Source organism: Aspergillus welwitschiae (genome assembly GCF_003344945.1).
Source record: "Aspergillus welwitschiae strain CBS 139.54b unplaced genomic scaffold BDQ94scaffold_33, whole genome shotgun sequence".
Taxonomy (NCBI): Eukaryota; Fungi; Ascomycota; class Eurotiomycetes; order Eurotiales; family Aspergillaceae; genus Aspergillus; species Aspergillus welwitschiae.
Window position 1 is genome coordinate 215,160 of NW_020798727.1, and position 12,928 is coordinate 228,087.

General features: G+C 47.9%; 4 protein-coding genes across 4 annotated transcripts; 1 reads left to right on the plus strand and 3 right to left on the minus strand.

The window, feature by feature from the left end:
* Positions 1-2,622: 2,622 nt before the first annotated feature.
* BDQ94DRAFT_161701 (uncharacterized protein) lies at positions 2,623-4,013 on the minus strand (the record flags this gene model as incomplete). The annotated part of the gene is made up of 2 exons (XM_026769419.1): positions 2,623-3,797; positions 3,857-4,013. 2 exons carry the CDS (start codon positions 4,011-4,013, stop codon positions 2,623-2,625), a joined length of 1,332 nt encoding a protein of 443 aa, XP_026622955.1.
* A 576-nt stretch (positions 4,014-4,589) lies between these two features.
* Positions 4,590-7,227, minus strand: BDQ94DRAFT_79891 (fungal specific transcription factor domain-containing protein). Its single transcript, XM_026776580.1, has 5 exons — positions 7,079-7,227; positions 6,607-7,017; positions 6,465-6,553; positions 5,807-6,411; positions 4,590-5,759 (listed from the first exon to the last, which is right to left on the minus strand). Exons 1-5 carry the CDS (start codon positions 7,104-7,106, stop codon positions 4,700-4,702), a joined length of 2,193 nt encoding a protein of 730 aa, XP_026622956.1. The 5' UTR covers positions 7,107-7,227; the 3' UTR covers positions 4,590-4,699.
* A 718-nt stretch (positions 7,228-7,945) lies between these two features.
* BDQ94DRAFT_173425 (MFS transporter) lies at positions 7,946-9,499 on the minus strand (the record flags this gene model as incomplete). Its single annotated transcript, XM_026772151.1, has 5 exons — positions 7,946-8,299; positions 8,396-8,749; positions 8,801-9,202; positions 9,252-9,266; positions 9,323-9,499. The coding sequence occupies 5 exons, from the start codon at positions 9,497-9,499 to the stop codon at positions 7,946-7,948; spliced, it is 1,302 nt and encodes a 433-aa protein (XP_026622957.1).
* Positions 9,500-12,075: 2,576 nt separating this feature from the next.
* On the plus strand, positions 12,076-12,666 carry BDQ94DRAFT_173426 (uncharacterized protein; the record flags this gene model as incomplete). Its single annotated transcript, XM_026772152.1, has 2 exons — positions 12,076-12,368; positions 12,429-12,666. 2 exons carry the CDS (start codon positions 12,076-12,078, stop codon positions 12,664-12,666), a joined length of 531 nt encoding a protein of 176 aa, XP_026622958.1.
* Positions 12,667-12,928: the final 262 nt, after the last annotated feature.

Genomic DNA, 12,928 nt, shown 5'->3' on the forward strand with positions numbered 1-12,928 from the left:
ATCATAGATACTGAATTAAGTGATTAGACCTATATGGCCTGCGTTATCTATTTTCGCTGAAGTGAACGGTTTTGTGATCGCGGTGTACCTTGTTCATGCTGTAGAACAGACTGCCGGTGTTGCAACATGTTTGACCATCTTCAACACTAGTGCTGAAGGTCTTCTTGTTAATCAACTAGGGTGACCCATGTGGACGAAGTTATCGCTCTCTTGGAGAGTATTTGAAATATCCGTTTAGTTATTCTTTCTCAATGCGTCCTGGTAAACTTTCTGACTAATTCCTTGGAGATGTGCTCTACAAAGAGCATGGTTGTTATATGTTTGTGCTATCCGGCGGTGAAGACTCTTCAAGGAGTATTACTATATTAGTGACAACAGGCGAAGTACCCTGTGCGGTGTAGCCTTGTTATGGATATTTTGAATAAGCTCCATACCATGGGGACGAGGAGTAAGGAGGTATTCATTATCCAGCTCCTTAGGTGAGTTCTTTCAGCTATTGATCATCTATGACAGTCTTGGTGAGATGGTGATAGCTTTGCGGTGTCGAAATTACCCCAAATCGGCCGCTGCCCGGACGCATTAGGGAGTCATCAGTCCTTCTTCCAATGCACTGTCTTTTCACACAGCAAACCGATTCTGGTAGCAGCAAGGTGCCAACTCGTCCGAAGGCTAGTTATGGTATCCCCTGATGCGGTCTTTGACCTTGTACCCCTTGAAAATAAGAACACCAGTGTACAATGTCCTGTAAGCAGTATGGACGGAAGAACATGTTCCTAGATTCGAGATACATGTCATTTGGCTTGTCTCTCACTGTCTCCCGCCCCCTTCCGTCGCTTTTTATTGCTTCCAGTGTCTCGAGTACTCATATTCTCGAGAAATATGTCAAGATTTGCCGCGTTCATGTCCAGTTTCTCTTGCCCCAGGCTTTTTGATAGCTTGTGTGCTACTGATTCTCCTATTATTCTCATCCGAGATTTCCTTCAGTTCGCTGTGTAGGTCAGCTGCAATTTGTGGAAGTGCCTTGACCATATTCCTCGCTTCAGTAAACATGTTGATCGATCGTTTCTGTGTGAGTATCCAAGCTTTTTGTGGGCGATTCTGCCCCGTGCGATTGGCCCTCCCAATGCTTGTACGATCGCGTTCAAGTCCTCCCGGGCCCGATTACTATGGCCCGCGAGCATTCGGTCTGATGGTTCGATTGTCAGTAGCCTGGCCATATTAGTACCTGGAGATGTAATATCCGAAATGACACGGGCGTGATCTTCTGCCGTAATTAATGGCCTTAATTTGAGAACCGGGACGGACAACGCGTTCAGAAACATCTCGATCAACCACAAGGTCATTGGCCATTCTGTAAAGACAATGAACCTCGGGGGTGCTTTCCTTTACTTTTAATGCTTTAAAGACATTATCTTGCTCAAGGACCCCAGCAAGAAAACGTAGTTTCACGCAGCTATGGACGAGATAATAGGCTATTCCTGCTCTCGTGGAAGGGGTCAAGCAATCAGTATTATAATTAAGAATTTTGGAAATATAAGCCGAATCCCTTGTCATTCCAGGTACTGTACTTAGCGATTTCAGTTGCTAAGTCCTTCCCCCTGCGGACTCGCCGAAGAAAAGTTTCAAGACGTGGAGTGAACGCTATGTGAGCTAGCCTTCGCATTACTCCGAGTGTCAAGGCAGATCGCCCCTGACACTAAAGGTTACTACCTTCTGGAACCGACTATTTCTTTTATTTGCCGTTGGATGGATAAATATCAGATTGGCGCATTGGGCTATTGCTTGGTTTGTGCCATACTGGTGTCGCTGACTATTCCAGTTTTAGATATATATGGCTACCATCGTCATCGAGATTTGCGCATTTGGGATTTGGCCCCTGGGCATAATGCCATGATTGGCAGTAACTGGGAATAGAGCGATTAATGCTCTCATTCTGGTTGGCTTGTAGGCAAGTACAATATTTAATCTGGAGGCTAATACGATGAATCGGCCTGCAACGATGGTCCGAAATAGTAGGTATTGGCCCTATATGGGAGGCGGTGGTTATTATTGATTAGAGATATCTTGATGTGCACTATTTGAGTACTATTTGTACGGCATATTGCTGTTTTGCTCTAGAGGGCTGCTTCATAGTGGCTGTGGGAGAGGCCCATAAAGGAGTGGAAAGAAGATTGGGGAAGATGGAGGAGAGAAGAAGGAAGAAGGGAGGGAGAACATGGGATTTATATAATCAAGAGTAGAAGACGTGAATATAGCAGAAAGCATTCCCGATCTAGCGAATTGCGAAGCATCCTTGAATTCGTATGGGAATTCTCTACAAGATGGTTAATAAAGTGGCAATTGTGAATCATGGATTATGAATGGTTCAACAGGATTGGTAGTGGCATTAACTTTTGTTTCTTCATTAACCTGGCAGAAACGTCTGCAGCAGCATCTTTATTGACTGTCTGGAGTAGTGACAAGCAGATAGATGTACAAAGCAGGTTGGTGGACCATTCTGCCTCCCTTCCAGAGTAGACCTATATAGCAGTATATATAATTTGGTTGATTTGGGACTAGAGCCATAGCGATCTTCCATGGTTGGTTTTATAAGCAATATCCGGGGTCTCTCCAGCTTCTTGCTCAAGAAGTCACCTGATACTGGGACAAAGCATTTCCGTGACCCTTCTTCATGGGATTGTCATGCTTCGAGAATTCATGACCATAGTACGGTGGCGGGTCGGGATCCCAGTTGAATGAGTGTAGCTCGTCTAGTGTGTCCCATAGCGGCAGCGCAGGTTTGCTATCGAATACATCGTAAGGCTCAGCGACATCGACAGGCAGCGTAGCTTTCAATGTCTGACGAGCCCCTACTGTCCCAGGCAGAGAGTACGTTATACGTACGTCGAGGAAGTAGGCTCGCGAGAGGAGACACGTAGAGAATGACTGTATGAGATGTGCGCTTTTCTGTATGCGTATCGGGGCGATCAAGGACGTCGTGTAATATAGATGGTGCTCACTCTTGTCCTCTGTGGTGCGGTCGGTGGGCTCATGCCTAACCCATTGTGTTGATGAGATATCCTCTGAACGCATCGCTATGTGCTCAACATGTGCTTGTCGGTACTGTGTCTCATGGGGCTTGAAAAACTTGGTATTAGGCTTTGTATCCAGGAATGTTGAAGCCTTGAGCGTAAAATGTATTTTCCTTAACTGTGGAGGCTTCGCTTCTCCCACAGCTTCGAAGCGAAGCGGTATGGAAATATAAGTGTCGAAGGAGTTTCCCGGGGAGCTCTCAAGGCAGTGCTTCTGCAGAAGCTTTGCTGAAGAGCCTGAAACATGCAGTTTTCCCGAAGGAAGTAGCGTTTTGCTCTTCGCTTGCTGTTTCGTGTTGTGTTGTAATGATATGAAGTTCTGAAGGCTGCTCGGGAGGCTGTTCCACTGATGGGCCGGGACAAACCGTATTTCCCTTGTAGAAGTAGTAGATCTATCGCTCTTCTCATCAGGAAAATAATGGGAAACCGTAGCACGAATGAAGTATGCGACCCGACAAAGTTCCTGAGACAAATTGGCGAATCGCAGTGTTGGCGGAAGCTTAACATGCCGATGATCGGCATGGTCATTGCTCTTTTCGTGTATGCAGGAACCGAGGGGTAGGTCCTCTGGGATCACGAAGCAGAATGGAAATGTGTGATGTCTTCCAGGAGTAAAATTTGTCGAGATAGGTGATTCAATAGGTTGTTGGAGCTTTAGGAATGTGTGGGAGGCTGTAGGTTCACGGAGTTCAGTAATTGGCCGCGGTAAGGCCACTCGTGATGAACCTAGGAATAATATTAGATGCTATTGGGACAATAGTTGAGGGATTGAATGAAAAGTATACCTTCAAATGTGATCTTAATATTGTTGAATTCAGTCTCATCGTGCGTAGTCACCGTCATTGTGCCCTCGAGTCGGTCCCATGTTGTGTAAATCGGCTTAGGATTATTTATTGTAATGGTGAGTTTGGGAGCACAGGGTCTTGCGGTAAGCCACTTCATGATTGAATGTAATGGCAGAATCCAAGAATATACAAGAGTATCAATTGATCTTAGTGGATCAAATTCCCCCGAACTGCTTGCACTTATACCTCCAAGCGAGGTCTCTCAGTGCTTCGGGCCCTCATGCCGGACTTGCTGGGTCCCGGAATCGGAGTCTTTCCCGCGCAGTTGGGTTCGGATACCGATCCCGAAGATGCGCACAAGTTTTCTGCATGCTGCTGCTGATTTCCACACACCGGAGAAAGATTTTCCACTGTACCAGGACCGACTGATAAGTTAATGTACAAATTTCAGCAGAAACTCTCAGCCTTCTCTCGTGAACACGCCGGATACGAGCACTGCGGAAGTTCAGTTGACTAGGGTTAATTCATAGTCAACCAGGAATCCGGACTACTCGGGTACCGGTACCCGGGCAGGAATTTAATCCTCTCTCTATTCGACACAGCACCGGCTACACAGCTGTTCCCTGAACCTGAATACTCTTGAGCGTTTAAGGGGCCTCATGTACCGAAGAATCATACGATTTATAACATAGCGCCTTGGCTCGCACCGTGGCGGGTTTACGATATCTGACTGCTACTAATAGAAGCTGTTACTTTCCAACATCCGTAGTGGTAGGGGCCGTATGATAAATGCCCATTCAAGATAGTAATATGGTAATATACAACCTGGCACTCATTCGACCTTCATAAAGGCCCACCAAGCCCCCATTCAGCGCCCGTGTTGTCAGGAATTGAGAGGAATGCATCCGATACTGGCCATATGCTGGGTGGCGCTGCAGTATCCTCGGAGCCAGGAATCGCCGCAAAGGCATCAAGCTCCTGGGGGAACGATGAGAAAAACCCGTCGAATGAAGGAATACTCCCTGGATTATTCGGGGACTCAACCCCTCCCGGAGAGGGAAAAGCTTCGGAGCTCAGAGGACCCAGGCGCCACAGCTTGGCCCATTTTTGGAATTGATCATAACCTGTCTCAGGCGCTTCTTCCAAGGGGCTTCGTTCGCCGTGATCCAGCTGCTGTCGAGCACGCTCAAGCGCTTCGATTACTGCAACCTCCGACCGAGCCGACTCCAGTCCTACACAGATCTGGCGGATCAGGCCCATGCCTCGCGTTAGAGCGCCACCTATCGGTTCCGACGACCCGGTCAGGAGCTGCGCAATCAAAGCCAGCAGAGCGGTACGGCAAGAGCTGAACTCTGTGTATGACACGCGTGCAAGTCCGACCGAGTCATGCAGCAGCTGACAGAGGTCAATGATTCTTATGGCTGCTTGTGTGCAGTTTCGGGAGAACTTCTCGATTGACTCTGCGCGACTACCCTCCGTTTCTGATCCGTACCCAACACTACCCACAGCCTTTTGTAGGAAGATAAAAGGTCGGCCCATGTATATTAATGCAGTAGCGTAATGTAGTTCAAGATGCACATTGCATCGAAATAAGGGCCCGGCAGGGTCTAGGTCGCGGCAGTGCACCGTATTTGGAAGTGAATCCCACCACTTGCTCAGGTCCGCCCTCAGGTTGTATAATTGGTGAAGATAGGTGTCTTGATGACTACGTGGACATCGTCGCAGTCGGAGGATGACCTGTGCCACTTTCTCAAGCTTTTTGGTCAAGAGGATGGCTGCCGTAACATTTGGTAAATTCGAGATACCGCTTGGCGGGCGTAGCTCAGCCAGGTCGGCGGGCATATCGGCGTCTGTTTCTGAGGGAGAAACAGATACAGGACGTCCATGAAGAATGCTGATGCGGCTTGGCCACTATTAGCCCAGTTCACACGACGTAGGCTAGTGTCTCACCTTTCAAGGGAGTACGCTGTCCACCACAAACGGTTCCGCCATTCCACTATCACTTGTGGAATCGTTGGTGAAATATGCTTTCGGTGCATTCCATTTTGGATGGCCATTTTAATTGCCAGGCCGTAGTACGTATAGGCCAACCCCGCGGTATCAATTGGCAACGTATACACGCCCAATAATAAAAAGGCCTGCACAGTCTCAAGCGAGGCGGTGGTGATGAGGTCAGGGATCAAGCGACACGAGAACCGATATAGATCCATTCCAATGCGATCATCAGGAATGTCTTCCGAAAAAGGAGGCTTCTCAGTCGAGGAAGTTTGCATATATGCAAATTGAGTGCCAATGGCAAAGGTCATCAACAGTGTGCAGATCCAACCCGCATCATCGATCACCAGTGGTCGGTCGACAGAGTAATAGTAGTCCATCTTTTCCCGAAAGACAATTTCGGGGAAATAGAAGTAGTTTGTCTGTGCATACTCGAGAAATGTGTTGGTGAGGAATTCAGCAACAGGACGAGGTGGGAAGTATTCTATAGCGGAGGCGACACACGAACTGGCCGACTGGAGGCCGGTAGCGCGAAAGAATCCATCCGAGGGATTTAACCCCTAATCGATCCGTCAGCGGTGCAATGGCTGAAAGCAAGAAAAGGAGCGCATGCATCATTCTGTCCTTTAGGAGTACCCAAGCTCTGTAGACGTCGACGGATCATCTTGGAGAAATTCCAATGTGACAGTTCACCTGAATAGTCTGGTGCAAGGCCAGTTAACAGTTGCACTTTTTGAACATTTCCCTAGACATACGCATGGTGTTGGTTGACAATGGCTCCAGCGAATAGCTCTCCGATGTCTGGTCCTCATCCCCCTTTCCTCGCGTCTCTGGAAGAGTCCCGCGATACCGGCCGTTTTCCAGCAAGTCGGCAGTCTCCTCTAGCCGAGCAGGGTCGAGCGAGATGTCATCGCCCAGGAAGTGACGTATAATGCGTTCCATTTGAATTTCACGTTGTGACGGCGCTGCAAGCATAGCCGACGGCTTTGGTCGAGCATCTTCGAAGTGACAGGTGCGGTTGTGTTGCTGGCAGCGAGCGCAGGGCGGGCCGCCACCATGGCCTAAAGCGAGCCCTTGATCAGTCGAAGGACGTGGAGGAAACGCGGGTGCAACAGAGTGTGACGGTGAAAGTACATTTTTCCTTGTGTTGGCGACAAGGCAGGCATCTAACGATTCAACAAGTGTCAATGGCTGTTTTTGTAGCTTGGTTGGGAGGGGAAAGCATACGCGCGGGCGGCTCTCTTGCGGAGCGCATCAGGAACTCGCGGTCGTTTCTGGCGACCAGGTCGACGAGGAGGTGGGGTATTCATCGTGAAGGGGGCATGAGACACTGCCCATTATGAAAGAGCCGAAATGTCGCAGACCATTGGATCAATGGACAGAGAAGAAACTTGGTGAGGGGAAGAATATGGGGATAATTAGCGGAAGCGGGGATTCCTGGCGGGAAGGCGTTGCTCCCAAGTCACATGCCCGAAGCTTCCCGGAACCAACCAGAGAATGGCTCTAGCGGTTTATAGTAGATTCGTTTTACACATGATCCTAATTGGTCGCTCTATAATTGATAATTTCGATCTACGAACTATTTCTGAGCGAGAACCTTCCGTGAAAGACGGGCATGCGTTGATGGTTGTTGATCGGGATCGAGCACCGAGCCTGATGTGGAGTCTGCGAAACCGCGAATGAAGGGGTTCGGGTTCTCATGACATCTACCTCATCAACCCTGAAAGTGACTGCATATAGATCTTGCTTTCTTGTTATCAAGCACATACGACCACAGGGTGTGGAAAATAGGGCTTCCCGTCCGCTCAGCCGTACTCAAGCCACACGCCGGGAGGTTAGTAGTTGGGTGGGTGACCACCAGCGAATCCCTTCTGTTGTATGTGATTTTCCTTTTTTTCTTTTTCTATTTTCTTCACGACCGGTTCTATCGAACAGATAATAGATACCCAGAGACCTCAGTCATGTCAACAGTGAATGAGTGGTCACTGTTTCTGTGCACAATCCACTTGGTGTTATTGCTTCTCGGCATCGCCTCGGAAGTTGCTCGATCATGTGCGATAGCAGAGCGCTTCTCTATCGGACTGGCTGGATTTTTTAACTCGACGTCCTTGAATTCTCTTTCGAAATCCACCACAAAGACATCCACAACACCAGCGCCACACCTGAAAGCCCCAGAATGAAGGGCTGCAGAATCTGGACTCCTTTCGCTTCTGCAACTGCACCGATTGCAGATGGCATCAATGCAGCTCCAGCCCCTCCAATGGCCGAGGCAAATCCAATAGAGCTCACGTGCAAGGATTGCGGAAGCAACTTGGTGGCCACTGCGATGAGGACCGGGAACAGAGGACCCAGGAAGAAGCCTTGTAGCGATACTGCAACTGCGGAGACGTTGAAATTCGGAACGAGCCAGTAGATGAAGCCAGAGATTATCGCCAGCACAGAATATATCTGCGGATATTGAGCATCGGTTTGTTAAGGGGGAATTAACCATTGCGAAGAAGGGGTCAAAGTAAGGAACAATCTGAAAGGGGGGGAATGACATACTGTAACTGCCGGTTCTTCGCCTATCAGCGGTGTAACGAATCCGAGAAATATGCGGCCACAGGTGATGCCCAGCCAAAATCCCGTAACAGCCATGCCGCTGGCAAATGGGCTACCGTGGCGTACCTGCATCATGAAAACCACCGTCCATCCACCCAAAGCGACTTCAATCCCAACGTAAATAAGCAGGAAGAGTGCACAGATCCAAGTCACCCGAGCATATGGCTGCTGGAAAAGAGCATGTTTCAGGCTACCATGTTCACTCTGATGGTGATCATCCCCCTCCTCTCGGGTAATCGGTCTATCCCCCCAAAAGGCGATTGTGCAGACAACTACTTCAAGAGTAGCGCACGCAGCCTAGATCATACATGAGCAACTGAGGGGGCATGGACATCAGAGAAGCGGTACCATGATAGTGTAAAAGTAAAACCATGGAACTTTAGCCCTAGTTACCAGTCCAGACACAATCAACGGGCTTAGCACAGCTCCCAGTCCATACAAGCCATGCAGCATCCCCAGTAGTTCGTTCGAGCGAGGCAGGCTGCTTATCCAAGCGTTCCATCCCGAGTCTGCTAGCCCGGTTCCGAACCCAGACAGCGCAAAAGATACCACAACAATAGGGTATCGAGGATGCAGGGCAACGATGCTAAACGTTAGAAAGTGGCAGATCGCTGAAATGAAAGCGATGCCACGACGGCCCACCCGAACGTGGATTTCGCTGTTCAGCAGTGCGGCAAGCGTGTAGCCACAAACGGGTGATAGGAATAAAAGCGAAACGGTGGCGTGGGAGATGTTGTAGTATTTTTCAAGCTTTCTACTCAACAGCCTATCTACAACAGGATGGTGAGATTGCACTTACGTACGGAATCAAAGGCTGGTCGAGGGTTAGTTTCAATACTGGCAGGTCTGTTCTTCTCTACAGTTCCTTACCCCATATGCTGCATCGACCGCTCCCATGATCAAGAACGTCCAGAAGACAGCTAGAACCTTGATAATATTGGAGCCGGAAGCCTCCCGTCGTTTACCGTGGTACAGTGGATGCTCAACATCCGCTTGAGGCTGGTGCTGAGGCCTGTGCCCTAGCAAGGGGCTGTCGACCGTGGACATCGCGTCGCCCTCCGAGCAGGATAGCATGTTTAATACAACTTTAGGAATACGTCGAGACGGCGTCAAGGTATGGTTGTGATTGGGATACCCCGGTGCAGAATTGTTGAAAATGTTAAGATCACCTTTTGAATGGTTGGCGAACTAACCAACCCCGCAGACCCTTTGATAAGCGCCTGTGCATTAGTTACTTGGTAGTTGGTTGGTTGACACGTCATCCGGCAGGGCTCCACTACGCGATGCCGAGCTGATTAGCGCGACAAGACCAACCATGGTTTCTTATGAACTGCTGTTCTTCGCAGTAGTCGAATTTAAATTAGGTTATTTGAAAGCAGAAGCTCGAGTAAACCGTATCAGTGGATTATTGAGCAGCTGATCATGAGAGAGTCGAAGAAAGGGGCTTATGTGGAAGAAATACCATCACAGATGTGACTTACCATCTGGCGCAGAAGGAAGGATATTGTCAGTAGCCTAGTTCAACGACCTCATATAACATAGATATCTCCGGCCTCATATACAAATCCTCGCCATTGCATTTCCTCAAAGCGAGAATGCGTGCGATGATATAAGCAGCATACTCGACAGTCTGAAATGTGGCCGGGCATGGGTCATCTTTACCACCCACATACATCATCTGTGGGACTGAGGTTTCCCGCCCACGTGGTGAGCTTTCATCGCCATCGCACAAGGGCTCGGAGCGAGCCTCGATAGTTGCACCGCATGTAATTGTCCGTTGCCTACAAACGGCTGAAAAGACTCCCCAGCAAGAGCAATGAAGTAGGGAGCCTGCCAGAAACCTGAGTGCCCACGCTATCATAGCCAAGATCTGGTTGGACTCCTTAAGGGCCATGAACATGGAGAGAAATGTGGCAGCCGTTCATATGCATAAATCCAGTTCAAGCCCATGGTTCTGCTCTCGCTACTACAGGTGCTGTATGAAATTTGGAATGGCAGTCATAGATTTAACCGCAGGTATTACTGAGTCCATACCCTCGCGCTCTTACGAGAATATTTGGGTAAACATCATGTCAGCATCTGCTACTAAAGTATTATCCTATAGGTTCGCTGTTGCTGCAGAGTCTGCGCTGCAACCGCGAATAACTTGGCAGAATTTGTCTGAACATCATATGCTCGTCACAGTAATCTTCATTGGGTCTGATAGACCCACAAATCATTACAGTCTGGGAAGTACAGGATATCATATGGAAGTATGTTACATATTACAAAGATGAAAGAAAGATAGACATGGCACGTTAACCTGCTTTTAAGATTGAGTGACCTACTCAAGGTATTAAAGCAGCACGCATCCGAAAATGAATTTCTTGTCTTCTGCATCTCATGTCTTTTGTATTACTTTCTATTTCATTTTTTCTGATACGTTGTTGTCTTGTAGTTGATTGTTGTATGGGGTCGTTGCCTGGTAGCCTTAAAACTGCCTGATCCGGTATTGGTGACTGAATATGTAACTGACATAAAATCCGGCCTATAATATTTAAAAAGTCATGTTTTCTAGAAACCTCATGAAGATTTATGTTTTATACACGCAATAGGGTCTTAGTAATAATTACTGAAGATCAACATGGATATGATCAAAGATCGATAAAACCTTACTACTCTTGGGTCGGTGGGGCTCCACTAACCTAAGTGGATGCTCATCATAGTGACGTATCGAAATGTCAAGCGGTCCAGTGTTCACCACCACTGCCATTCTTTTAACATTTCAAAAATTCGAGAAAATGGTGATTGACTGAGGCTACTCCCTTTAGTATCCCTCTTGTTCTTCAGCTAATGTGCTGAGCAGAATGTAGCAAATGAAGGGAGAGTAGTTCTGTTGGGCTCAACCATCATGCGAGTCAATTTGCTGGAGGCGGTAATACCGAGCAATCATCTCGTTGAGCTTCTTGATTAGCTACTAAATAGGTAGTGATATACTAATTGATATGAAGACGTATGCATCGACACATGATCGCCGGTCACTACAGCGCAGAGATAATTCTAGATCTGGCAGCCAGATGACTACCAGGCGTCATTTCTACGTGGTCATCCGGCTTCATGATCTAACCAGAAACTACCCCGGGGGTTGTTTTGTAGGGACAGTGCTGGTACTCCCTTCTGCGATATTCATAGTTCTTAACAAGAAAGTCCTAGGTTAAGGCAATGCCCTCCTGATATCGGCGTGTAGCATCAGCATGACATACTATTAGAAAACAATATCGTCAGAATAAACAAGAGGTGGATATAGATCATCTCGTGAAATGCGCTAGGTATGCACAAAGTCTCCACCCAGCTTGGTGATGTCTTCACAAGTTACTATTTCCGGAAGTGATCGGGTCGCCATCACGAACTTAACAAGATCAGGCCCACAGACAGTTCATCACATTCATTGCAGATGAACACATGTTCATAATCATGATGATATCAATCTCGCTGACGATCAAGTACAAAAGATCCTCAGGATAAGCATATAAACCACGTCGGCCTTCCATCCAGGAGGTTGAGTTATTCTACCAGACAGCAACTAGCAAAATACCACCACTGCAACCAGTATACTCTGATTTACCCGCACATACAAAATCACAATGGGCCGCACTTATCGCACTCACCACCCTAAATTCGCCCCGGGCAGAACCGTCAACCTTCGCAGTTTCCGACGCAGTCTGCCCTTCCAGCGTGACGACAAGGGTAACATCACCGGCTACGACCAGCTCCTGAACGATTCTCGCAAGAACGTCGAGCATTACGATTCCTCCGGCGCACTATACGCGAATGCCACGGAGGCACTACAGGGTGACCGGTTCTACGTTGAGCAAGGTGACAATGGATTCCGGTTCAAGGAGACCGAGACGGGCAAGTATTTGGCGCTGAAGGGGCAGTATGTAGTACCCAATCTTTCCAAATCTTTACCATATGCTGACTACCCGTGTATCGCTAGTTGGATTGGACTTGATGACGAGGGCACCGATCTCTGGTTCGAGGAGTGGCCAAAGGAGGAAGGCAGGTATATCATCACGCCGCGAGGAGATAATATCTATCCCGATGATGGACCAGGATATCATCTGTGGTTTGAGGGGGCACCGGATGCGGTGTTTCGGAATGGCGATGATGATTTGAATGTCAAGGGGGAGGGACAGCATGCGATATTTTGGATTGATACGTTGGTGGGGTTGTAAATCCGTGAGCTATTCTCTTCATTATAAATTAGAAATGTTGCATAAGATATCATACATGATATATATATGAAGAATTATGAGGTTGACAAAGAGACTACGAGATCGATCAATACGATTTCACATGTGAGCTTTATGCAAGCACTGTTGGATTGAGATTCCACCGGGAATATTCCCAAGTGTCTGGATTGTAGGAAGAGTAGAAGAGATCTAATAATCATCCTAGATTAGGTTCATAAATATATCAAGAAGACTATGAATGTTC